This window comes from Macadamia integrifolia, unplaced genomic scaffold (assembly GCF_013358625.1).
Source record: "Macadamia integrifolia cultivar HAES 741 unplaced genomic scaffold, SCU_Mint_v3 scaffold585, whole genome shotgun sequence".
Lineage (NCBI taxonomy): Eukaryota > Viridiplantae > Streptophyta > Magnoliopsida > Proteales > Proteaceae > Macadamia > Macadamia integrifolia.
The window spans coordinates 239,229-266,725 of NW_024870493.1; the positions used below are offsets into that span (position 1 = coordinate 239,229).

The window sequence follows — 27,497 nt, forward strand, 5'->3', positions numbered from 1 at the left end:
TGTCTCGGCTACAGCAACAGCAGCCACAGCTGGAGATGCAGCAGCATTCATTGCTGCTACAGCTACGAAGCTACCATCACTTCCAAGAAAAAGAAAAAAAAAGGAAGAAGATGAAGAATATGGAGGAGGAAGGAGGAGGGGGGGGTACATACCTGTTTTGGTCATCTGCTTCATCTTTGTCAACGTACTCCATCATGTCGCATCGGGGAGAAGAGAAAGAAGACTGATCCCTTCGAAGTTCCAAGAAGAACTTGGTTATTTGTATTTAATGAAAAGAGTAGTTTTACTGAGTTTATGCATAACTCCTTGTATTTTTAGAAGTAAAGATACACAATTTCTATTTTACACGTAAGTCCTTTAAAATTTATATTAAAGGGTAAAAAATATTGCATTTTACACCTAAAGCCTCCCACCATACATAGCAGGTTGCCTAGATGACAAGATGCCTGGCCACCGCCTTGGGTTACCATGATACCATTTTTCTAGCTGATCCTTTACCATGAATCCTTGTGTCTTCATGGTGATCCTTTACCATGAGTCCTTTACTTAGGTGGCATTTTTTTTTATTGAGGACATGTATTCTATGTAGAAGCAATGAATGAAGATCTGGAACTCTGCTAATAGAGATCCAGTCAACTAATATCTAAAATAGTTGAATTTCAGGGAAATTAATAACAGAATTCCAGAACACGCAACAAATTTGCATGATTGGAGAAGAATCAGTACCTGGATTACATAATCGGGTAGGAAGAAAGTAATTGACTCACTGAGAATCAGGTTTGTTGAATAAGATTACTAAATTGAACAGCAACAGCAGTATCAAAATAAGCTATAAGTAATAGGGTTTCTGAGGGAAATAAATCTCCTTCCGTTCAATTTCTGAACTTTGAAAATAATAATTACAAGTTTACAACTACTAACCATGGCCCTGCTGGGGAAACGCATTTGGCTGAAAATAGTAACTCCGAGATTGACTAGAGAAGATAAACTTCGGAATAAATATGACTACTTCAAATTGTACCTGAGCAGGCGGGTCGAACGAACAGTTGAAATGATTAGAATTATCTTTCCTAAGTAATTTCTAGGGCAAAAACAAATGGAATGGGATGTATCTGTGAAGGGAACAGAACTATCTTCCTTTATTATTCTAATGCTCAAAGCAAATGAAATAAAATGTAGCTGAATCCATGTGTCTGCTGTGCACCAGCTAAGTACTCTGTTTCTCTTGGTTTTGGCTGCATTCTTTTCTCAACTTATCTTCTTTGAATTTTTTAATTTTACAAGGTTGAGTATAGTGGTTCTGGTTCCCCTTGGCTTTAGACCAAGTGGGTTTCATTGGTTTTGACGATCCCACACTGGGGAATTATTTTATATATATATATATATTTTTTTTGGTCGGGGGGGGGGGACGGGTGGGGTCTGGTGTTCTTTTTTTGATAGTGCAAAGGATATTGGGTACATAGGATCAACAACAATTACACCATCCTTGTTAGGCCTACTCCCTCAACCTTGTCATCTACAACTATGGACTGAAACTACATCTCATTATGGGATAGAATTCCCAGACCAAATTCGGGGTCTTAGCACCCCTTGCTTTGCCAAATAATCCAGTTCTGAAATATGCAATATGTAGGTATAGGTTCTTGGTGTTTGATTTTGGTTGCCACCTACAAACCTTACGGTGAAAAGATATCAAGTATGGTACAAGGGCAAAGATGATTAAAAAAAAAAAAAAACTAGTAGTCTCACCAAGAATCTATGGAGTTTTGGAATCTTTCCACTGCTCTCCACCTTCCCCTTCTCCCCTCAAAAAGAGACTTGGGCATTTGTATAGAAAAGAACATGATGGACTAATGTGGAGATGTCTTCTGGAAACTTCCATCATGTTGTTTTCTGATTGATCTTGTTTCACTTCTAAGAATCTATGAGATGTTGGATTTGACATGTCAAAGACAGGTCAATTCATTGAGTCCATGCATCTCTGATTTACGGAGATCCTATAGTAACTTGAAGGTTATTATTCCCTTGTATCTTTGTTCTGCTATTCATCATAGTGAAGATTCTTTGAAGGGAAGTCTGCCTCTCCTTTCCCGTCTGAATTTTGACGCCATTATTTGTTTTATAGTGCTCAAAACTATTCTAGTAAGAAATGCATAAAGTTGTCTCGCTTATTATTTGTCTAGATAGGAGGGGGTACTCTGATGGGAGCAAGTTTAACATGTACTGCAAGCGTGAAAGGAGTCTTGAAGATTTTCAAAACCATGAAGGCATGAACTTTCTCCTTTGGGAAGAGGGGTTCCTTTATAGGTGACTTGAGCGACTACTCTAGTAAAAAATGCAAGGTGGCTCAGATACTATTTGTGGAGATAATGGGCATGGAAAATTGGGTCAACTCTATTTTGTGCGGAAAAGGAGTCCTGAAGATCGTAACAAAACCCTTCCTCTCCACTTGAATTTTCTTTTGGAAGGTGGGGTAGCCCATTGATTGCTCCTCTTGGAATGCTTACCCTCCTTTCATGCATGAGCTCTGTAATCTTGCTTGAGAATGACTGGGATGCACAATTGATTAGCTGATTCCTGTTTACCATTTACATACTACATACATGTGAAGGGGTGGAAACGACCACCACCTTGAGTTGTACCCACACAAATGCTTCAGAGAAGGATTTGGAAGGTTTGAGTGATCCTGTTCTCCTGTCATTATTATTATTAGGTTGGATCAATGTGGTTTGTGAGTGTTCTTACAGATTTAGAGATTCCTTTGATGATGATGACTCTCATTCTCTTCTGATTCCTCTGCTCTAGTTGATTCTGCTCCATGATGAGATTACATGATGGGGGAACGAATTCTTGTTTTGATTTATGGTTCTGATAAGGCATTTTCTTTTTGGGTTCGGTCAACTTCTCTCAACAGTTACCTTCTGGATTTCTTTTATGTTTTGTGGTTATGGTTAGTTATTGGGTGTCATTTCTTATTTACGGTTGGGCTTTCTCTCATTTTATGATCACTTACTGGTTTGTTCATCTTTTGGAAATGCTACATGAATGTAATGCCAGAAGGAACAAGTGATATGTTTACATCAAGTAAGATTGTGCTTTTTATTGTACAGGAAAATTTGTTTCTGTTTTTCTCTGCCTTTTTGAAAATCAATTTAGATCTGAAAATGCTTCTACTCTGCAGGTGAACATGAGAAAGCTTTGGTTTGCTTTTACATGAACCTGGGCCGTTGAATGAAGAAACACTCGTGACATGAAAATCCTCTTTGAACAAAATTAGCTGCTACATCCACCCTCGTCAGCAGTAAAATTTCTGCCTTGCCATGTGAAAAATGTCTCAGGTGTGTGTATTTTTCTGGCAGGCAACAGAGTTTGGCCATAGTACAAATGAAGTGAACAGGCACTGGGGAGTGCTTCAGGACTGAGTCTTTTGGAAATGCCAGCTGCCTCCCTGGGAGTGGGAGGGCCAGTTGCTTACAAGTGATGTAAACATCGTCCAGGTGACAGTCGTTCAGAATTTTATCGGTCAGATTTATTTTCTTTTTTTTGTTAGGAAAGCTGTTCCATTAGTCTTCTTGCATTTTTCTTTCAACGTGTCCATTGTGTGAAGTTTGAGCAGGCGGTAGCTTCATGGGCACATGTTATTCTTGGTACAATGGTTACATCTTTGGTCCTTTTCTGTTGGGTTTTTCTTCTCCTTAGATTTTCTCTTTATTGGATTTTTGGTGGAAAGAACAATATCTTGATCATTTGTATTCAGATCATCTCTTCATTAAATGCTACTTTTCCGTCGACTAATAAATACAATTTTTTTTTAATCTAAAACCAGTTACCCGAGATTTTGATGATGAACTGCATCATCTCTTCGTTTGTCCCTCCTTTCTCCCTCTCCTCCCCTCCACCCTCTTTTTTAATACCAATGGCTATGTGAGACACATGAGAGGTGCGAGGGGCAATACACATGAGATATGGTTCATTGGGCACCATGCTACTTCAAGTTCTGATCCAACTGAGCGAGAGTTTCTGACCACTCTGGCTGGTGAACCGTCAGTAATACCGGGATGTGCTCTCTTCATGTTGCCCACCCTTGAGCACTGGAATAAGCACCCTTTCTGCTCTCCAGTCCTTATGAAGCATAGAAAATCCCTGGGGTTTGGGCCAACTCTTCTAAGAAGTTGAAAATTTGAGTTGTGCCCCATCTCAACAAATCATTAAATATAGATAGAAAGTAGGATGCCAGTCCGTTGCAGGACAACATGGTTGAGCTTGGCGTGGTTGATAGATTTCCTGAACAATATAAGCCTTGTTTGACAAAATTTCCCTTCTGGGGAGCACTTCCGAGTGGATCCAGAACTTCAGCAGGCCCACCCCTAACCACCCCCCCCCCTTCCCAAAAAGTGACCATCTGATTACTGGGAGTCACTGGTACACACCTGAAGGCACTCCCAGCGATTGAATCTGAGTTCCTTCCGAGCTAGAAGTGATCTTTTTCATGATTCCATTTTAGGTGAGCACTCGCTGTTGACATGGAGATGAATTCCCTCGCCGTGCCTTTTGCGGTTGTTACGTTTAGTCGATCATGTTGGGACTTAGGGCCAAAAAACTGCTCCAGTTTGGGGTCAGGTCTGGCCGTGTAATATAGCTTGGTAACTTTCTCTGTCCCTTCTGGGATAGATATTGGCCGTCCTGGATTGGTATCGGTTCAGATTGATCCCAGTCCCGATTACTAACACCATCGTCCCAACCTAAGGTCTGATTTCATATTATTATTAGGCAAAAAGGCTCTTTGAACCTAGGGCACACATTGTTACTCCTTACACTCAGCCCTTCACCATCTCGTCTTCTCTAGTTCTAGTTTTTCGTCGCTGAACGCAAAAGACAGATATAACACTGCTATCTCTAGACTCGCATCTCCACTCTTAAGTCTTTGCTAAGGACTTAATTGAGTAATCAAAAATTTGTGTTTGATTTATGTTTATATCTATTTAAGAGAAATCTATATTTAAAAATCGACTTTCAACAACTATCTAAATCCGTCCGAAAGTTATAAGTTGCGGATATAAAATAATATAAATATTATATGTTTGATTTGAATCCATTTACATCCCTACTGTTTATTCTCAATTTTCAGGGGCAAAAAGAGGGTTCTGTGTTCTTTTTGGTTTTTTGGGTGCAAACACTCTCTTGAAAACCCGCCGGGGGGTGGGAGGGTCGGGGAGTGAAAATGGGGCATACAATCTATAGAAGGTCAAGGGAGGAAGACCTCCACAGCCCACAATGAGTGAAGGTCACCACCCAATTGGAAATAGAATGGGCAGCAACATATGCCGATTCATTCACATTGTTAAATAGACAAACCTCACAGCGAGTCTACAATAGTAGAATATCACGAACATTGGTAGAGATCTCAGTCAGAGGCCGAGCTAAGGCATCAGTAAGGCACCAGATCAAGGCCTGGAAATCTGAGTAGATGATAATATTCTATAGAACAACATCTAGAGTAGACTGAAGAGCCATCCTGAGTGCAAGGGTCCCTCCAACTAGAGCAGAATTCCGACCAGAAAAGAGAGAACACAGCATCCAAGCCCCACAGCCCTCGACATTATAGAAAGATGCTAAGTTTGTCTCGAATTCTGGACCCATTTTGAAGATTGATTCATTCCAACATATTTTGGTGCCGACTTGAATGGGAAGTTTCAGTCTCGTTCAACTGAATTGACCGCGACCTAATGGGTGGACCCATGACTTGAAATATATAATGTACTATCATCTTGTTGAGTTTATTCATTGTAATTTGGGGGGGTTTTTCGAGCTAGGGTTTCCGGGTGAGTTTTCTTGCCGCTGCTTGGGTGTAATCTCTCTTCTGCATAGTGAAAGATCTTCTTCTTTGCCCAAGGACGTAGCACACCACATCGGTGTGTGAACCTCGTTAAATCTCTGTGTGTTGTGCTATCTGTCTTGATTTATTTTCGTATTTCTTGATGTTTGCTTAACAAAAAAGCTGCATCAATAAATATGAGAAAAGAATCAATGGGGGACCTCAGGTGGGGGAAGAGCAGAGTAAGCAGAGGCATTAAAGCCAGTGGAACTATAGATTAAAACCATAGTTTCACTTTCACCCACATTTTTATCTACTGGGGAAATCCAGGATCTGAAAGGGGAAAGAGAAACATGAAAAATTCTATAATTTCATTGCTTTCAAATCTCCCAAACAATAGTAAGCACGTACAACAAAGAATATATTCTGTTCAATCTTAGTGGAGCCAGGAGGACGACCCACTCATGCACAGTCAAAGAGCAAACACAACAAGTAAACCAGATTTGCTGTGCAAAGGGGCATATAAAGAGGCCTTGCTCATCCCTTTCGGACTAAATTAACCACTACCTGGGCACAAATTTAAAGCTGAAATTTTCTACTGCTTCAGGTTGACCATTATTGATTGTGAGAAAATTTCTTGTGTTTCATTTACTAGGTAATAGTATATATACATGAGTACATGAGATAATAGATTGATTTAGTTACCTATGGAAGATCGGATTACAATCTGATTCTTCCAAGAGTAACAATACACAATTTCTAAGTTTCCAACTACAAAAGATAGGATAATAAAAAATCTGAGATCTTGTGGAGCTTGATATCACATGTGAGATTGTGATGCTGATGTGGAAATCTTATCACCCAAGTATCTGTAAGTTGGAGCGTTGATCAATACTGAGCAATACACCCCCTCAAGTTGTAGGTGGAGGAGACCGAACCTTCAACTTGTCCCTCAAGAATTGAAATCGGGCAGTGGCAAGAGGTTTAGTGAGAGCATCAACGAGCTGATCAGTTGTGGAGATAAATTGCATAGTCAACTGATGATTGGCCACACGCTCACGAACGAAGTGAAAATCAATCTCTACATGTTTGGTGGGAGCATGGAGCACCGGATTGGCCGATAAATATGTGGCACCTATATTATCACACCACAGGATTGGGGGACCTTGAATAGGATAGCTCAATTCCTGAAATAGAGATTCCAACCATATGAGTTCGGCAGAGGCATCTGCTAATGCTTTGTACTCAGCTTCAGTTGAGGAACGAGCCACAATTTTCTATTTGCGAGAGGACCAGGAGATCAGGTTTGGCCCAAGGTAGATGGCGTAAGCACCAGTGGACCGACGATCAGAACTGCTGTAATACCCTGCTTCTTAAACCCGGTCTGATTTCGCGTTTGAACCGGTTTAACCATGCAGGAACCGAACCAGAGGGAGTTAGAGCGGGTTCCTTATGGGCTATGATGGCAAGGGTGACCTTAAACACCGGCTGGCCCGACAAGTCCGAGCCAGTGCCAAAAGAGACGGGAGTGCCCAAGCCGTGTACATGCACCTACCATAAGGCCATGTACGGATAAAGCAGGTATTATAGCCGTATTTTAAGGTATATACGTATGCTACATCGTATGCCAGGGGTGGGGTTCGCGCCAGGCCCGAACTCTGTCAAAATCTCAAGTTTTGGCCCTCAGGTGGGCGGACAGGTGGGTGCACCCACCCACCTGAGTGACCCATCCATGTGCACTATTCACTTGTTTAGGAAATATATATATATATATATAGCATTTATGTTTTCTTTTCTTTTCATTTATGACACCCGTACGTTGGTGAGAATAGAAAAGAGGAGAGAGAAAAGAAAGGGAAGAAGAAGGGAAGAGAAGGAAGAGGAAGAAGGGAAGGATTTCAGCGGCGCCGAAGCTTGATCTTTCCATTCCGGCGCCGGAAGAGTGATCTTCAACTTTAGATCTACAATTGGAGGTAAGCAAAGTCGAGTTCTTTGAACGTTCATCATACCCAAGCTTAAACCCTTGATTCGAGTAGGGTTTCTTGAGATCTTGTAAATCCCATTTAAAATGATGAATCTAAGGTTTAATGGATGATTTATGTGTTGATCTTGAAGGGTTGGAAGAGGTATTGACAAGGTGGAAGAAGCATTGTGGGTTTGAAGTGATTTGGAGGGTTTGAGGTTGTTCTTGAGCAAAGAAGGTAAGATGATTTCCCATCCCTTGAATCTAACCTAGATCTAGGTTAGAACCATCCTATAGGACCTTGAAGGTGTGAAGAATGGGTTGGGAAAAGCCCCATTTAAATCCCCAAAGAATGGAGAAAGTTGGGAAGAAACAGGGTTTTTCCCGCCAAGACCGGTGGGTGCAACCGGTGGGCGCAATCGGTGGGCCCCTACCCACCTGTGGGCACCCACCTGAGAGGGCAGGGGGGCCTTCGGGCACAACCGACGGGCCCAAACGGCTGGCCTACAGGCGGGCCCCTACCCACCGGTCCAAACCGGTGGGTAGGACTGGTGGGCCAGACTGCCCACCTGTCTGACCCACCCATGTGGCTCCGAAGGTGATCCTTATGTCCGATTGAACCCAAATCGGACGTGTGACCTTCTTTTGACGTTCTAAACATGATTTTGTCATCGAATATCATTAATTTTGATCCTAAAATGGTGAAGTACTAACCCGTTCAATTATGTTAGGTTCACCGAATCCTACCCGATTCGCACCGGATCTCACCCGTACCGAACGGGAGTCCTTGTACGCTACAGGTAAGTGGGGAGAGGACGTTTGGCCTTGTTTCAAGGCATTGTTTGCCATTCATTTAATTATATCTAGTCTAGTTATGCCATCATGAATATGCTATGTAGATTAGTCATTCCTCACATTGTTATGCATATGTGCTATGTTTACTTTCTAAATGCCAATTGAATGTGGACATCATGGTACATGATGCATTGATAGGCTAGATGCCGTAGTCGGCTTGGAAACGAGTGCATTGGTGGCCAGTGGAATGGGACACGGAGGCACTATGTAATCTTACTATTGTCATATAGGAGCATGCGGTATTAGGATTTTCACCATCCCGTGCTACGACCCTTCCCAACAGGGGTTAAGGTGTTGGGTTATCATTTGGAGGGAAGCAGTGGTCGCAGTCATCGGGTCACTGTGGCGGTTAGACATAACGTCCGGCGGGTCATGTAGGACAGTCGGCAACCCCGGTGATACATTCAAGAGGGCCAATCGTACTACTTTTAAATTGCTGGAGTCAGCACCTTTATTTTTAATCATTTACATTTCTGTTGAGAGCCGGTGGATGGCATTGTCTTTACTTTTTCGAGTACTCACAGTGGGCCTTCTCCGACAGCCCTATGGGCATATCGCGGGAGGGAGTTCACGGCTCGTACTCGGAGTATACGCGCACTGTGGCTGTAGTAGCACTAAAACCAAGGACTTAGTAATGTTGCTTAGGTGGATGTGATTTAAAATGTATAGCATGGCATGTAGTGCATATGATTGTGTTTTGATGTGTGGACTGCTGTGTGGTCCATCTTACCACTTACTGAGCTAGTGAGCTCATTCCACGTATACACCCCTTTTTAGATGATTTTACAGGTCATACATCTGAGGAGCATGGGGTGGGTCCCACAATCGAGTTTCCTGAAGAGGACTGGTGGACCCCTGAGGAGTTAGAGCACGACACTGACTGCTCGTGCGAGAGTTGTGCTACGGGATAGCAGTTCTGAGGCCGAACTGAGCTCCACCTTTGAGGCCGTGCTGAGCTCCACTTCTGAGGCCGAGCTGAGCTCTTCTATGTGATGCCGAGCTGGGCTCAACCCTTGATGCCGAGCTGAGCTCTAGCCTTGATACCGAACCGAGCTGTGTACTCTGATTGTTTTGGTGGATTCCCTTATGTACTTGATATTTGAATTTTATTTTTATTGTGTAAATATCATGCCTTCGGGCCAAAATGTATATAATTATTGTATCACAATTCGGGTATCAAGTATTATGGGATTATTCTCAGGTAAAACTTAGTCTTCCGCTGATCTGATGAGCTTATATTAGTTGTGTGTATGCTGTGGTGGAATACAACATCTGATGATCCTGGCAGGTTTGGGTTAACCGGTGTTAACCCGGTCACTGGCCCGGTTATGTGAGAACGGGGTGTGACAAACGGTGGTATCAGAGCGTGATGCTCTGCTCCACTCACAGCATACCATTAGAATCCCGTAGACTCTATAATAGGGAAATGGGGTTAGGTTAATGTAAAAGCTTTAAAGATTAAAAGCCAAAGAATGAAGTATTAAAAAGGGTTGCATTAGATGTTGCATTCATGTCATGCGTGAGAGTAAATAAAAGGTAATTAAGTTGGTGATATAACCTATCGCGTACTAGTTTGACGAAATTTCGGCAGCATAACGGCGTAAAATGGGATTTCCAAAAATTTTACACACAACACTTGATAAACAACATATTCAATACGACAAGGCTAAAAAGTAACAAGAACCACCACAACTAAACTACACAAGTATTCCACATTTGAATTCACCATAAAAATCACTATCCAAAAATATATTATTCCACAATGAATCCAGTTACAGCGCAAATACAAGGAATAAGAAGAAATGAAAAAAATACAACAAGGTCTACAAAAAGGGAAAATAGATAAACAGCTGGTGTGGGCGAGCTAAGCCCTCACTGGTCATCGTCGTCATCATCGATGATCACCACGTTCGCCGGAGGCCTAGAGTTGAAGTCGAGGCGATGGTCGTAATAGTCAAACCTCGCGTTCACCAGCCGTACCGCCCTCCGTAGTCGGCCAAAATCTACTGACATGGCGCTGGCCGTGGTGTCCAAGTCCTGACCTAGCCTGAGGAAGGAATCCTCCAAAGTGGCCTACCTCTCCAGGATGCGTTCCTCCCTGGAGGCACTCTCGTCCAGCCTTCTCAGTAACTGAACTTGGCCATCCTGCAAGGCCCGCATGGTGGACATCATGCCCTCGAAGTCGTATGCACCACTCCCAGGGGGTGGGGCTCTATGTGGTGAGGCTGCAGCCCTGGAGGAACTAGGACCGAGGCCTCTCGACTCCTGAGGGTATGCCATCACCCACCAGATCATCCTCCTCGTCCTGAGGAACGTAGTCCTCATCCTCCTCGCTGGACTCCTCCTCCATGTGGACATCCTCCATAGGGGCAGCCCTCCTACCCCTACCTCTCTGAGCTCCTGCTCTCGGAGGTGTATCCATGAGGGTATGGAGACCCATCCTCAGGAGGTTACTCCTGTCGAACCTATCAGCCGGAGTCTTCCCCTCCTCGCCGCTCAGGTCCACCCCGAAGAACTCGAAGATCTTAGTGAGGATCCTGCCATAGGGGAATCCTCCATCCTCAGGGTGGGAAGTGTGGTGCTCCATCGTCCTGAGAATGATATACGGAAGGCACAAGTGCTCATCGCCTCCCTCTGGGGCCGTGTAGATGCAGTACACGATGAAGGCCGCCATGAAACCCACCTGGTTCTGATGACCTCCTCTGGGGAGCAGGTTGAACTAGACCAATCGGGCAAATAAATGAACCTCGGGGTAGAAGGACGTCTTAAACTCTGGACGGGTACTGCTACCGCAGATGGTCTCGTAGATGAAGTCCGGCATCTCCAGGCTCATGAATGGTCCCAGAGGCTTACTCCTGGGAGGACTGTAGTATCGGTGCCCCACCATCGATATGCCCAGGATGTTGGCCAAGGTATCCACTGTCAGTTGGATGTCTACCCCCTTCACCAAGCTGCCTATGGTGAACTCCCCGTATGGATAAGACACCGCCAAGTTGTAGTAGAACCGACGGACTAGCTGCTCGTAGCATGGTTGGTTTACGTGGAGGATAGAATCCCAGCCCAGTGCTAAGAACCTCTCCTGAAGCCGAGCCTTGTAGAAGTCGTCGACTATCAAGGTCTTCTCCATCATCACCAACCTCTTCAGGAAAATCGGCCAGTTGGCTGCTGCCTCTGCACTAAGGAAGTGCTCCTCATCATAGTCTGTAGGGTCAGACCGGGCAGGTCTGGGTCTCCCTGTGCGGGGGGCTGAAGAGCTGGTCTCCGCACTCTTTTGCTTAGAAGCGGTAGTCTTACGTCTAACGCCAGAGGAAGAGGGTCCCTTGCCGGTGCGAGATGACATCCTGGCAAGAAGAAAAGAAAGCGGGGTGAGTAAAGAAAAGAAAATGACAGCAGTAAAAGGGAAGCCCAAAACCCAAAATTCTTGCAAAATGGAAAAGGCGACAAGCTAGAAATGATAGGGAACTTATGGACATGATGCACGGTAAGTGACAAAGGGGAAACATGCTAAAACAGTAAAATAACAGCAAGGAGCATACGTGACATGAGAGGATTCAATTGCAATGCGCAAACTCAGTCACAATGGAGTAAAAGCTTGAAACCCTAGATCTAGAATGAAATGCCATGGTAGCGGGATCATGAAGGTACAAAAACATACCCAAATAGACTATGGAGGTCCATGAATACAAGTATGTGATGAAGATCAAGGAAACCAATACAAAAGAGGGGTTTTTCATGGGAATACATGGGGATTCCAAGCATAATGGACAATTCATGAAATCTATAGCATGTTAAGTACAAATCAAGTGAAATGCATCACAAAGGAATCATCAATTGGAGAAAAAGAGCGAGAATTGAAGAAATCCCCAAATTTGGAAACCTAGGGCACGATTTGGGGTTTTCTCCAAATGAGGAGATAAAATCCTAATAAACTACAAAAGACCGCAAGAGAAGCATCATAATCACATGGCAACACTATTCTATGGAGAGGAATATAGAAAGAAAGCCTAGACTAAGGTCTACACATGCATTTTACCCCCAAATGAAAATTCTGAGAAAGGAAGAGAAGAAACTTACTTGGAAGTGAGAGTTGAACCTTCTCAAAAAGGCGCCGAGTTGATGAGTAGACTCGCGAGTAGACGCGTTGAGGAGACCTCCAAGATCGCCCAAGGAAGAGAGGGAGAAAGAGAAAGAAGTTGGGGAAAGAGACAAGACAGAACAGGGTCTGTAGGGCCCTGTTCGTGTTTTTACTCGGGCAGGACCGGCGGGCTCGACTGGCGGGCCCGATTGGCGGGCCCCTACCCGCCGGTGCCACCCATCAGTTTGAGGTACTGGGACCAACTGGCTCGATCGGCAGGCCCCTACCCTCCGGTGCAGCCCACCGGTTGTGAAAATTTGGAAAATTTTGAGAAATTTTTCCCCTCCTCCTAGCATGATTATATTGATTCTTATTATTGATATTATTCCTATATTAATGTGTTATGGTCAAGTGGGACCATTGACACACCTGTTGGGGCATTGGCCCTGTATCTCAGAAATTAAGTTACGGTTAATTTCAGACTATCATACACTACAATACCTTATGTGATGGCATATATTTGTGTGCCGAAATCAATTCTACGGTATTTAACCAATATGGTGTGTGATATGTTCCAGGCACAGGGATACGATGGTACGTACTAGATCCGGTAGTAATGCCCGAGGTACCTCGCAGGGTCCTCGTCCGGTCGGTCGACCACTGAATCCCAGGAGGTCCCGCTCTGTGGGGCAAACCTCACCTCCACTACCTCCAGAGACCCTTGGTCAGGGTGGGGCACATGGGGACCCACCTATGACTACACTCCCGGACCCTCCACCGGTCATTACACCAGGAGATGTTGCTACTATAATTCAGCAGTCACAACAGGCTTTTCAGCAACAAATGCTTCAGCAACAGCAAGCATTTATGACTGCTATTCAGCAACAGTTGGACTTTTCTCAACCGGGTCAACCTCCTCGGGTACTCACTCCACAGGACCCGCCTGTAGGGTCGGGAATGGGACCACAAGGGGGAGGTACACCTCCAATTCCACCATTCGGTGTTCCTCAGTATGGGATGCCTCCTCCATACTCTTACTATCCGGCTTATGCTCCTAACTTCCCGCCGACGAATAATACGTCAAGGGTAGTGGAGCCATTCAAGAGGAACTTACCACCTGTATTCTCTAAGGTGGGGAGTGATCCTCTGGAACCGGACCAATGGATCTAGGAACTAGAGAAAATATTTGAGGTGCTCGAGTGCATGGAGGCACAGAAACTCATTTGTGCTGGGTTGCAACTTAAGAAGGAGGCAAATTCTTGGTGGCAAGCCTCCAAGCCCATATTGTTGGCTGCCCATCCAGAACCCACTTGGGAACAGTTCAAGGAGTTGTTCTTAGACAACCATTATCCACGCAGCTTCAGAGACCGCAAGGAGACTGAGTTCATGGCTTTAACTCAAGGAGGTAAGACTGTCCTTGAGTACCAACAACAATTCGAGAGTTTGTTCCATTTTGCCCCAAGGCATATGAGGACAGCTGAAGAGAAGGCAGCGAGGTTCCTAAAAGGCCTAAAAGCATCTATTGGGTCTATACTTGAGGTCTTGGATTTGATCGAATATGGCCAGATTGTGCAGAAGGCCAAGACCATGGAGGATAAGCAAAAGGGAGAACAGTCCCTCGCCCCTGGACTGTGGAAGAGAACAAACCCATTTTCGGATATGGGAAATTCCTCCAAAGCATACCGCGGGTTGTACAGTTCTGGGCCTATGTATAGGCAGCCCTATAGGCCATCTGGCTACCCTCATAGACCAGTTGGTGGTTCGGGTTCCACCTCTTTTCGCCCGAACACTAGTGTGGCATCTACAGCTCCAAGGCCACCTCGACCTCCATCTGCAATGGGTCAAGTGCAGAGGGGCCCCGACCCAATTCCGACATCTTAGATTCGTTGCTTCAACTGCCATTCATATGGGCATTATGCAAAAGACTGTCGGGTCAGACCAGCCTTGCCCTCCAGTCAGCCCTCTGCGTATCGACCTCCCTTAGCTCGGGGAAATCAACCACAGGGAAGGATGTATCCTCTATCAGCCGAGGAAGCTAAGGCCAGTACAGAAGTAGTAGCAGGTACATTTTAAATTAAGAAATTCATTATGATTAATATTGATGACCTGCTGAAATTATATGTATTGTTACACTAGGTATCCTACCCATATCAGGCATACTAGCCTATGTTTTATTCGATTCAGGAGCTACTCATTCATTCGCATCTAAGAGATTTACAGAGAAACTTGGGATGCCACCCAGAATCCTAGATCACGGAATGATTGTCAGTATGCCTACGAGTGAAGTTACTCAGTTGAAGGAAGTGTATGGGCCATGCCCAGTGGAAATTAGTGGAAAGAACTTTGATGCACAACTCATTAAGTTCAATATGCAGAATTTTGATGTTATACTGGGTATGGATTGGTTGTCGGCTCATCGAGCTAATGTGATGTGTGTTGAAAAGCTGATTTGGGTGACAGATGATGAAGGGAAAGAATTGGTATACCGAGCAGATAAAATGAAACGGGTGAGGAAGGTCCTTGTCTCTGCTCTTCAAGCGGTAAAGTTGCTAGAAAGTGGATGTCAGGGTTACTTAGCATCGATACTTGATGTTGATGTAAGGATTGCACCTCTAGAAGAAGTAAAGGTGGTGAAAGAGTTTCCCGACGTTTTCCCAGATGATTTGATGCATTTACCACCTGATAGAGAGTTGGAGTTTGCCATAGACTTGACTCCTGGAGCAGCTCCAGTTCTAAGGCTCCATACAGGATGGCACCAGCTGAATTGAAGGAGTTGCAGATGCAGTTGCAGGAATTATTGGAAAAGGGGTTTATTCGCCCAAGTGTTTCACCTTGGGGTGCCCCAGTGTTGTTTGTCAAGAAGAAAGATGGCAGCTTGCGTATGTGCATCGATTACCGGGAATTAAATAAGCTAACCATTAAGAACCGGCATCCATTACCACGCATTGATGATCTATTTGACCAGTTGCAGGGAGCCAGAGTATTTTCAAAGATAGACCTTCGGTCCGGCTATTATCAGCTCAAGATAAAGAGCAGCGATATACCCAAAACAGCATTTAGGACTCGATACGGTCACTATGAGTTCCTAGTGTTATCTTTCGGGTTAACCAATGCACCGGCAGCATTCATGGATCTAATGAATTGAGTATTTCAGGATGTGCTCGATAAATGGGTAATTGTTTTTATTGACGACATCTTGATCTACTCCAAGACCGAAGAGGAGCACACTCAACACTTGAGAATGGTGTTACAGAGGTTGAGAGATCAACAATTGTTTGCCAAGTACAACAAGTGTGAATTCTGGCTTGAACAAGTTGGATTCCTGGGGCACGTAGTGTCTAAAGCCGGAATCGAAGTAGATCCTGAAAAGGTGAAAGCAGTAGTGGAATGGGAAAGCCCCAAGAATGTTACTGAAATTAGAAGCTTCTTGGGTTTGGCTGGATATTACCGGCGCTTCATTGAGAATTTTGCTCGGATCTCAGCACCAATGACCAAGTTGACTAAAAAGGGTGTGAAATTCGACTGGGTAGAGGAATGTGAGAAGAGCTTCCAGGAATTGAAAGAAAGGTTGGTGACGGCCCCTGTGTTGACTATTCCTAAAGGCACAGGTGGAATGATAGTCTATACCGATGCTTCCAAAGTTGGTTTGGGTTGTGTTCTCATGCAACGGGGTAAGGTAATAGCGTATGCACCCCGACAACTAAAGGAGTATGAGAAGAATTACCCCACTCATGACTTGGAACTAGCTGCAGTCATTTTTGTCCTTAAGATCTGGCAACATTATTTGTATGGGGAGAAGTGTGAGATATACAGTGATCACAAAAGCCTGAAGTACTTCTTCACCCAGAAGGATCTGAACATGAGATAGAGGAGATGGCTTGAACTCATGAAGGATTATGACTGTGACATTCAGTATCATCCCGGCAAGGCAAATGTAGTGGCAGATGCATTGAGTCAGAAGACACAGACTGTGTCGCTCTCATACTTAGCAGTCAGCCCACCACTCGTGCAAGAGGCGATGCTAATGGATGAAACCCTCTTATATGAAGGGGCAACCTTAGAGCTTGAACCTCAACCAGAAAACCTTAAATGGTTGACTGTATCCTTGACGGCTCTACAGGTGCATTCGGCAATTAGGCAAGAGGTAATAATGAAGCAACCTTTGGATCCTGAATTGCAGCGGATCAGAGTTAAGGTTCAAGATCAAACAATGAACGACCCAGATTTTGCTTTAGCCAGTGATGGGGCATTAATGTTTCGAGACAGATTGTGTGCACCCGATGATTTGGATATACAAGACAAAATAGTGCGAGAAGCACATAGCTCCGAGTACTCACTTCACCCAGGAAGTACCAAGATGTACAAAGACCTCAAACAAAGTTACTGGTGGCCAAACATGAAAGTCACCATAGCTCTGTATGTGGCGACTTGTCTTACCTGCCAGAAAGTAAAAGCTGAGAGGCATCGACCTTATGGTACTCTTCAGCCACTCCCAGTACCAGAATGGAAGTGGGAAAGGATTACAATGGACTTCGTCACCGGACTACCAAGTACACCTAAGGGAATGGACGCGATATGGGTGATCGTGAATCGGCTTACCAAGACTACTCATTTCATTCCTATCAAGACCAAGTTCTCCATGACCAAACTAGCACAACTTTATATGGACAACATAGTGCGCTTACATAGAGTGCCAGTGAGCATTGTTTCAGATAGGGACCCAAGGTTCACTTCCAGATTTTGGAAAAGCTTACAGCGTGCCTTGGGATCACAATTGAATTTGAGTACTGCTTTTCACCCACAGACGGATGGTCAGTCGGAGCGAACCATACAGATATTAGAGGACATGCTCAGGGCATGTACTATGGAGATGAGTGGCAGTTGGGAAGAATATATACCTCTTATGGAGTTTGCATATAACAACAGTTACCAAGCTACAATTGGGATGGCTCCGTATGAGGCGTTATATGGCAGAAAGTGCAGAACTCCTTTGTATTGGGATGAGGTAGGTGAACGTCGAATGTTAGGACCTGAGATGATACAAATGACTTGTGACAAAGTCGACGTTATTAGAGAACGGATTAAAGCAGCTCAGTCCCGTCAAAAGAGCTATGTGAACACCCGCAGAAAAGACACTGAATTTTAGCCAGGAGAAAAGGTATTTCTCAAGATCTCTCCTACTAAAGGGTTGCAAAGGTTTCACAGAAAGGGGAAGTTGAGCCTAAGATACATTGGACCATTTGAGATCTTAGCCCGGGTTGGCTCAGTAGCCTACATGCTTGCTCTGCCACCTTCACTTGGGGATGTTCATAATGTATTCCATGTATCCATGCTGAAGCGATACGTTCATGACCCCTCTCATGTATTACCCGTGGAGCCAGAATACCTTGAAGCTGACATGACCTATACGGAACAGCCAGCTGAAATTTTGGACCAGAAGGTGAAAACCCTTCGCAACCGCTCCATTTCCTATGTAAAGGTGCGATGGGATGATCATTCACTTGAAGAAGCATCTTGGGAGGTAGAGGATGAAATGCAAGCCAAGTACCCTCATCTTTTTGATCAACCAGGTACGCAATTTCGAGGACGAAATTTTTCAGAAGGGGGGGTAATGTAATACCCTACTTCTTAAACCCGGTCTGATTTCGCGGTTGAACTGGTTAACCGTGCAGGGACCGAACCAGAGGGAGTTAGAGCGGGTTCCTTATGGGCTATGATGGCAAGGGTGACCTTAAACACCGGCTGGCCCGACAAGTCCGAGCCAGTGCCAAAAGAGATGGGAGTGCCCAAGCCGTGTACATGCACCTACCATAAGGCCATGTACGGATAAAGCAGGTATTATAGCCATATTTTAAGGTATAAACGTATACTACATCATACGCTAGGGTGGGGTTCGCGCCAGGCCCGAACTCTATCAAAATCCCAAGTTTTGGCCCTCAGGTGGGCGGATAGGTGGGTGCACCCACCCACCTGAGTGACCCATCTATGTGCACTATTCATTTATTTAGGAAGCATATATATAGCATTTAGGATTTTCTTTTCTTTCCATTTATGACACCAGTTCGCTGGTGAGAATAGTAAAGAGGAGAGAGAAAAGAAAGGGAAGAAGAAGGGAAGAGAAGGAAGAGGAAGAAGAGAAGGATTTCAGCGGCGCCGAAGCTTGATCTTCCCATTCCGGCGCCGGAGGAGTGATCTTCAACTCTAGATCTACATTTAGAGGTAAGCAAAGTTGGGTTTCTTGAACATTCACCATACCCAAGCTTAAACCCTTGATTCGAGTAGGGTTTCTTGAGATCTTGTAAATCCCCTTTGAAATGAGGAATCTAAGGTTTAATAGATGATTTATGTGTTGATCTTGAAGGATTTGAAGAGGTATTGACAAGGTGGAAGAAGCATTGTGGGTTTGAAGTGATTTGGAGGGTTTGAAGTTGTTCTTGGGCAAAGAAGGTAAGATGGTTTCCCATCACTTGAATCTAACCTAGATCTAGGTTAGAGCCATCCTATAAGACTTGAAAGTGTGAAGAATGTGTTGAGAAAAGCCCCCCATTTGAATCCCCAAGGAATGGAGGAAGTTGGGAAGAAACAGCAGTTTTTCCGCCAAGACCGGTGGGTAGGACGGGTGGGCCATCCAGCCCGCCTGTGAGCACCCACCTGAGAGGGCAGGGGCCTTCGGGCACAACCGACGGGCCCAACCTGCTGGCTAACCGGCGGGCCACCCTATTGGTCGGTCCTAGCAGGGGCCCCTGGCCCAACCGACGGGCCAGACTAGTGGGCCATACCGGCGGGCCCCTACCCACCGGTTCAAACCGGTGGCCCACCTGTCTGACCCACCCGTGTGGCCCAAAGGTGATTCTTACGTCTGATTGGACCCAAATCGGACGTGCGACCTTCTTTTATCGTTCTAAACATGATTTTGTCATCGGATCGTGTTAATTTTGATTCCAAAATGGTGAAGTACTAACCCCGCTCAATTATGTTAGGTTCACCAAATCCTACCCGTTTCGCACCGGATCTCACCCGTACCGAACGGGAATCCTTGTACACTACAGGTAAGTGGGGAGAGGACGTTTGGCCTTGTTTCAAGGCATTGTTTGGCATTCATCTAAATGTATCTAGTCTAGTCATGCCATCATGAAAATGCTATGTAGATTAGTCATCCTCACATTGATATGCATGTGTGCTATGTTTACTTTTCAAATGCCAATTGAATGAGATGTTTATATGTTGAATGTGGACATCATTGTGCATGATGCATTGATAGACTAGATGCCGTAGTCGGCTTGGAAACGAGTGCATTGGTGGCCCATGGTATGGGACTCGGTGGCACTATGCAATCGTACTATTGTCATATAGGAGCATGCGGTTTTAGGATTTTCACCATCCCATGCTACGAACCTTCCCAGTAGAGGTTAAGGTGTTGGGTTATCATTTGGGGGGAAGCAGTGGTCGTAGTTGTCGGGTCACTGTGGCGGTTAGACATAAAGCCCGGCGGGTCAATAGGACAGTCAACAACCCCGGTGGTACATTCAAGAGGGCCGGTGGACGGCATTGTCTTTACTTTTCCGAGTACTCATGGTGGGCCTTCTCCGACATCCCTATGGGCGTATCGCGGGATGGAGTTCGTGGCTCGTACTTGGAGTATACACGCACTGTGGTTGTAGTAGCACTAAAATCGAAGACTTAGTAATGTTGCTTAGGTGGATGTGAATTAAAATGTATTGCATAGCATGTAGTGCATATGATATGTTTTGCTGTGTGGACTGCTGTGTGGTCCATCTTACCACTTACTGAGCTAGTGAGCTCATCCCACGTGTGCACCCCCTTTTTAGATGATTTTGCAGGTCATACATCTGAGGAGCATGGGGTGGGTCCCACAGTCGAGTTTCCTGAAGAGGACTGGTGGACCCCTAAGGAGTTAGAGCACGGCACTGATTGCTCATGTGAGAGTTGTGCTGCGGGACCGCACTTCTGAGGCCGTGCTGAGCTCCACTTCTGAGGCTGAGCTGAGCTCTACTATGTGATGCCAAGCTGGGCTCAACCCTTGATGCCGAGCTGAGCTCTAGCCTTTGATACCGAGCTGAGCTATGTAATTTGATTATTTTGATGATTTCCTTTACGTACTTGATATATGAATTATACTTTTATTCTGTAAATATCATGCCTTCGGGCCCACATGTATATAATTATTGTATCACAATTCGGGTATCAAGTATTATGGGATTATTCACAGGTAAAACTTAGTCTTCCGCTGATCTGATGAGCTTATATTAGTTGTGTGTATGCTGTGGTGGAATACAGTATTAGTATCTGATGATCCTGGCAGGTTTGGGTTAACCGGTGTTAACCCGGTCACTGGCCCGGTTCAGTGAGAACGGAGTGTGACACATATGGACCTGGTGAACTGTCAGGATCCAGATCCCACACTGCACGCTTTATCTCATTTGGACCTGGGATCAAATCTAGAGATAGAAGATTCACCTCATCAATAAGCCTTGGGATAGCATCGAGCAAATCTAGATGATCTGTCACTAGAACTCTCTTCTGAAAATCTTCATAGAATTTGGACATGTAGCAAGCTAAATCACCTCTGTCAGAAATTATAGACTCATCAATTTTTTTGACTCTTCGAATAGTGTTTTTGGCTCTCTTAACTTTTGTGTAGAGGTGAAAAAACTTGGAGTTACGATCTCCCTCCTTCAGCCATCTAATCCTTGACTTTTCAGCCCATAATTTTTCATGATTTTTCATGGCAACCAAATAGGCAGATTTTGCATCGGCTTCTTGCCCAAAGAGGGAGTCGTCCATTCCCTGCAACTCAATTTGAGCTTGTATCTGGTCCAAAGCCTCTCTCGTTCTGACCAGTTCAATCTCAAAGTTTGGAAAATTTTCCCTAGCCCAGGTTTTAATGATCGGCCTCAGCCTTTTTAGCTTCTAAACAAGAATATAAGATGGCAGCCAGCAGGTGTTATGACTCCATGAATCAGCAACTTTCTTCAAAAAATTAGGGTGCTCTGTCCAAAACTTATGAAAGCGGAAAGGACAATTAGCAGGTCTAGGGTAAGCTTTAGAAAGAACAAGATTTGGATTGTGATCAGAAAAATCCCTTGGAAGGACCAATTGAGAACAATCCTGGAAGGTGTTCAACCATTCCTCATTACAGAATCCTCTATTGAGAATTGCAGAGACATTGTCCCTTCTTCTATTATTGGTTTAAGTGAACTTTGGTTGAGATGCTAGTTTTATCAATTTACATGAGTCCATCATAGCATTAAATTTCGCAGCAGAGCCGAGGTTAAAGGTATCAGGACCGCTCTTTTCATTAGGTGCAAGGGTAGCATTGAAATCTCCAACCACGGCCCATGGTTCAGCCAACACCGACACTGCCTTGAGATCCATCCAGAGCTCCCTTCTAATAGCTCTAAAATTGCTAGCGTGTACGGATGAAATGATAATAATTTTCCTTTCCAATCTACATGAACTGAAATTTGCTGATCAGAACTAGAAAAAATTGAAGGTTTAGGAATACCTCGCTTCCAGAGCAGCCATAGATTTGGAATATTTTCTCTTCTGGTATTGCAGATGACGTCTACTTCAAAGCCCAATTTTCTGAAGTAACGAGTTGGGCACTTGTTCACATCAATCATCAGTTCGTCCAGGCAGAGAAAGTCTGGGTCGTTATCTCTTACAATTTTCCTCAGGGCCATCCACGCGGAGGCCTTCTTGAAGCCTCTCACATTCCAGAAGAGAATCTTCATGAATTACTTTTTTGGGTTGCAAGTCGATCAGACCTTCTGGCCTGCGACACAGTGTCTGTCCCTTTCTCTTTTCTTCAAGCATAATGTAACTTGGATTTAGCGGCTACAACAAGCTTATCAGCCATTTCTATATCCTCATGGTGCACCTCCACTGCTCCTCCACATAGTGATGTGCATGGAATAGATGAAATGATATTCTCAGCCGCATGATTTTCCTAGTGGGATGATCTAGGATTAGATACCGAATCTGTTACATGTGATAATCTCCCCTTGTTGCTGAGCGCTGGATGCCCATTACCTAGAGGAGGTTCGGTTATAGAGGAACAGCTACTCCCCAAATCTTGGTGTCTCTCACTTGAGATAGGAAGGAGAATCTCGATGGACCCCACATTCTCTTGATTAGGAAGTGGATTTGAATTCAAATTCACATTCTCTCCCGATAAGGAAGGAGAACATGAGATTTCTATTCCCTCATTAATTTCCATATTTGGTGCAATTGAGTCCGCAACCCGGCTGCCGCCGGTCTCCTCTCCCTGCTAAACGGTAGCATCATCACCATTGTCGAGGTGGCCCTCATCACCATTGTTGAAAAAAGGGCCGTGGGAAGCTTCTTCATCGACTTCATCTACATACACCGCTCCAAGAGTCACTTGTGTTTTGGATTTTTTCTTCTCCTCCACTAATTTCCTAATTCTGTAGTCAGAGATCGAATGGCCTGCCTTTTTACAGAACCCACAAAGGCCCAAGCTGTCTTCGTAAATAACTTGTTGTTTGAACAAGAAGATCTCATGGGAGTCTGGTACCCTTCTCTCAACATGTATCTCATCTACACGGCTAGCACCAACTTCCATCTCGACTTGGATTCTTGCAAAACCTCCCATTGTAACACTCGAGTGTGCTTGTTGATGGCCATGGGACGACCCGTTGCCTTAGCCATAGTAAGGAGAATTTTCTCGTGCCAGTATTCTAAAGGAAGATCAGGAAATCTGATCCAGACCATTTTCTTATCAATCTGCATTTCATGTATATTGAAATCCTGTCTCCATTTTTGGAATTTGACAAGTTGCCCTCCAACCTTGATAGAGCTTTTGCGCCATATCATGGTCATGTCTGCTTCTAGTTGAAATTTAAAAAGGATAAATCCTTTCCCCCATCGCCAATAGAGCCACCTTTCCTTCCAGATTCCATGAATTTGCTGCCTCCTTTCTTATTAAATCCATTGATATGAATCTAAAGTTCGCTCTACCGATTAAGGCAAAACGAAACCGCTCCAGTCACTCCTCATATGCCTCTTGAGGAATAACCACCTTGGTTAAGGATCCGGTGTGGATAGGATTGGGGAGATCATCCACCTTTGGCAATCCTGTTCCCACCACCGATGAGAAGGAGGGCCTTGGTGGTAGCATTGCAGGTCTCTCCACCACTATGGGTTGCAAGACAGGCCTCATGAAATCAGTAATCAAGGCCTGTCGACCACTATTTCTCTGATCACCGTCGGGATCTTGGGCGTGCCCAAGGCGTTTCTCGCCCACCGGAGAGCTTCTCTCTCCTTTCTCCATTCTTTCAAATTCCGAAAAGCTTGTGATTTGATTAGCACACTAAGAGAGGAAAAAAATATATTCTAATTGGGAAGAAACAATTTGTTTACCCATAAAGTTCCTACTCTCCTTTTATGGTCTCTTTCAGAAGCTTTGGATCAGCACATGTTGGGATGCTATTAAACAAAGTTATAAGAACACATAATACTACTAACATCCCAACCTCAAACACACATCTCAAAGGAGCGAGAGAATGTCTCCACTACATCTTGCTGGGAACTGCAACATGTAGAACTTATTAAAAATCTAAAAAAAATCATGATTTTAATGAAAACATATAGAGATTTCAATTTACTGAATCTCACATTAGCATCATAAGACTCACGAAAAACTCCATTCCAATTATTGACATCCAAGAAAGATACAAGTGATCGACTAAGTTTCACTATGAGATGCAAAAATTGTTTGTTAGCAATTTGTGCATTTTTAGTTGCCTTGCATGTGGAATAAATAACCATGTTAAGGTGTTCTTCTTGGAAGCAAAAGGGTTGTGCATTTGGAGATTAATTGTGCATTTGTTTTCGTCATCTATGGCTGATATTTCGAATATAACTGTTGATTAGATAGAACATCTATAGGTCAAATGTCATGCATGTCCTAGTTCAATTATATGGCCTTTCATTAATTGGATTTCTTCTCTTACATATCTGCTCAATAAAATGAATGAAGGGTTGACATGCAATTTTAGCCATTGTATAGATAGAGTCCATATGGAGGGCAGATGTTGACGCAATGGTGAGGTTGCTCTTTTGCAACTTGTGATATTGGATTTAAATCAAGGAAACAACCTCTCCACGAAGTGGGATTAAGGTTGCATAAATCTACCCCTCCTTAGACCCTGTAATGAATATTATATTTATCTTTTATTTAATCCATATTGTCAATACCAATTCCGCATCAGTGTAATTAACGATACTGATCAGGGTTAACTTTGCTCAAAAAAATTTCACCAAAAGCAGATTAAGCCTTGACAGATCCTAGGACACTACTAATGGACTACTACAAGGTTAAGCTTGATGGATTATTCATCCCCAGGTGGAAAATAGGCCAGTGCATGCTAATCAAGAGAGGTACAGTTGTGAATTGACAACGAATAGACCAACTAACATGAATCAATACTTCCATTTATCAAAAAGGAGGGGAAAGAAAACATGAATCAATACTAATCCTCCATGAATGAGATAGCACATGAGATGGGAGTTGCAATGACATGTGCATGTCATTAACGCCATTACCTATTAGCTCCACTTAATCCATTATCCATAATATGGGGAAATAACAATGATATTAAGGAAAGTAAATGACCAAACAGGAATGTAACAGCTAAAATGTGGCCGAGTCAGTTGCGTTGAATCACATGATAGTAAATAATTAAGTTAGCAAGGAAAAAGAAAAAATCACTTGTATGTTGTAACCAACTTCGAAAACCTTCTTCTTAACTACATGGGGTAGTAGCAATGTTAACAATTCCTATAAACTTATAAACTTAAAATTAATAAACCTTAGCATAAACATATAGCTCTTTACAGTTCATATGTCAATCGGTTTGCAATTTGCAATGTACACAGAAAACACAGATTCAGGAAAAATAATGGGAAAAAGAGGAAATAAGGGGCAGTCAGTACTCAATAACTTTTGGAAACAAAGATGACACTCGATTGGGAATTGGCCGACCATGACGAGTCACTCCTATATTGCAGCAATGTGAAGAATCCATTGACTGGTATGGTGGACTCTTGAGTGGTGGTGGGTTACCTTAGGCTCTCTCTGGTAGGATTTCTATTTGTATTTATTAACTATTTTTAAAAAATTATTTGTGACTATAAATTATGGACCACAAATAGTATTCATTTGGTCACTATTTATAAAATAGATTATATAATGAGAAAATAAGTTTTAGGTTTCATCTTCAGCTTTGAGCTTCGAGTGAGAGATGATAGCATTTGGGGTTTTTTATTGGAAAAGTATAAAACATACTGAAGTTACATATTTACCTTTAATTTTGAGTAGTTTAGGAGACATGCTCATTTAAGGTAGCGCAAAAATCAACATAAATGATTTGTTGCCACAAATCACAAATAACTTGAGAGTAATTTGTGATTTGTGATTTATTCTAATTTATAATAAAAAGAAATAAGTGCTATAAATTATACCAAACACTTGTAAAAATAGAAATAAATCAAATAAATGCAAATATAAATCAAACCAAAGAGAGGCTTAGCTTTTTGATTTGCTCATTCTCTTTTGAGAATCAAGTGACTGCAACAGCTGCTCCAATTCTTTAACAAAGACAATGGCACCTACGATGATCGATGCTCGGTCACCCTTCATCCATATAATAAGTAGTGAAAATCTCACATTGTTAACAATAGAAAAAAAGAAACTGGGAGGGAGGAGTTTGAGAAGAAAAAGGAAATGGAAAAGAGAGACGGACAAACCTATAGAATTTCAAAACGTGAAGTGGGAGGGAGAGATGGACAATACTAAAGAGTTTCAAAACGTGACGTCATAATGAGTGGAAAACAGAATTTGAGTTTGAGAAAGTGGAGGAAGTGACGTGTCATGTGCTTTTATATAATAGTATGATATATATATATATATATATATGTATATATATATATATTTTTTTTAAGAAGGCATGAGTTCTTGTATTTATAAACACTAAATAAAATTTATTATTATTATTATTTGGTAATGACTAAATTACATTTATTGCCCTCAACACCAAAATTCAAGCCAAGAGCAATAGTTATGGATGATGTTGGATTTGGTCTTTTTCTTTTTTTGTTATTATTATTTTAAATTTAATGGTTCCTTATCATTCTGATCCTGTTTTTCATATGTAAAAGGAAAAAAATATATTAAACAAAAATTAGTAAATTCTATTGATTTTTGGGCTTCAGTTTTTTTATCGATCAAATAAATGGTCAAGTGGGTTTCGGTCTTAACCGTTTCTAGAAAACCAAAATCAATACAGAAATGATAAAGAGTTTGGTTGGCCAATTTTGGTTTGTTCCGATTAGTACAATCGTCTGGTCTCATTTTTGACACCCATAAAATGGATGGTCAGAAATTTTGGATTAATAGGTGGAAATATCCACCATTTAAACTAATTAGCCAACATATAGGAAAAAATAACTTAACCGACCGATTATGGAACGACAAAGACTGATTAAACCAAACTAATTAAGACGGATGACTGAGCAATTGATAATCAACAGGTTTTGATCTTGGTTTTGAATAAACCGACCAGTTAATACCCCCAGAAGGTGTATTATTTTGACATTTTTTAAAAGATGATTTCAGCCCTCTTCAAATAAAATTTGTCATTTAAGATGCATAGATCAGACCGTAAAATGCTGCAACCATATAATATATAAACATGTAAAAAATATTTAACAAAGAATACACAAGAAGAAAATCAAATGATTATCAG

At 43.1% G+C, this 27,497-nt stretch overlaps 2 protein-coding genes across 3 annotated transcripts in view; one reads left to right on the top strand and one right to left on the bottom strand.

Moving 5' to 3' along the window:
* The window catches only part of LOC122069340 (serine/threonine protein phosphatase 2A regulatory subunit B''beta-like), a 31,659-nt gene extending 27,864 nt beyond the window's left edge, over positions 1-3,795 (top strand). Inside the window, exons 14-15 of one of the 2 annotated variants that reach the window (XM_042633326.1) lie at positions 3,058-3,084; positions 3,182-3,795. The gene's annotated coding sequence lies outside the window, so the exon portion shown is untranslated. The remainder of the gene's footprint in view (positions 1-3,057; positions 3,085-3,181) is intronic. The other variant, XM_042633325.1, reaches the window with a different exon arrangement.
* A 17,262-nt stretch (positions 3,796-21,057) lies between these two features.
* On the bottom strand, positions 21,058-22,412 carry LOC122069344. The gene is made up of 2 exons (XM_042633330.1): positions 22,182-22,412; positions 21,058-21,639 (listed from the first exon to the last, which is right to left on the bottom strand). The coding sequence occupies exons 1-2, from the start codon at positions 22,410-22,412 to the stop codon at positions 21,058-21,060; spliced, it is 813 nt and encodes a 270-aa protein (XP_042489264.1).
* Between the last annotated feature and the right edge of the window lie 5,085 nt (positions 22,413-27,497).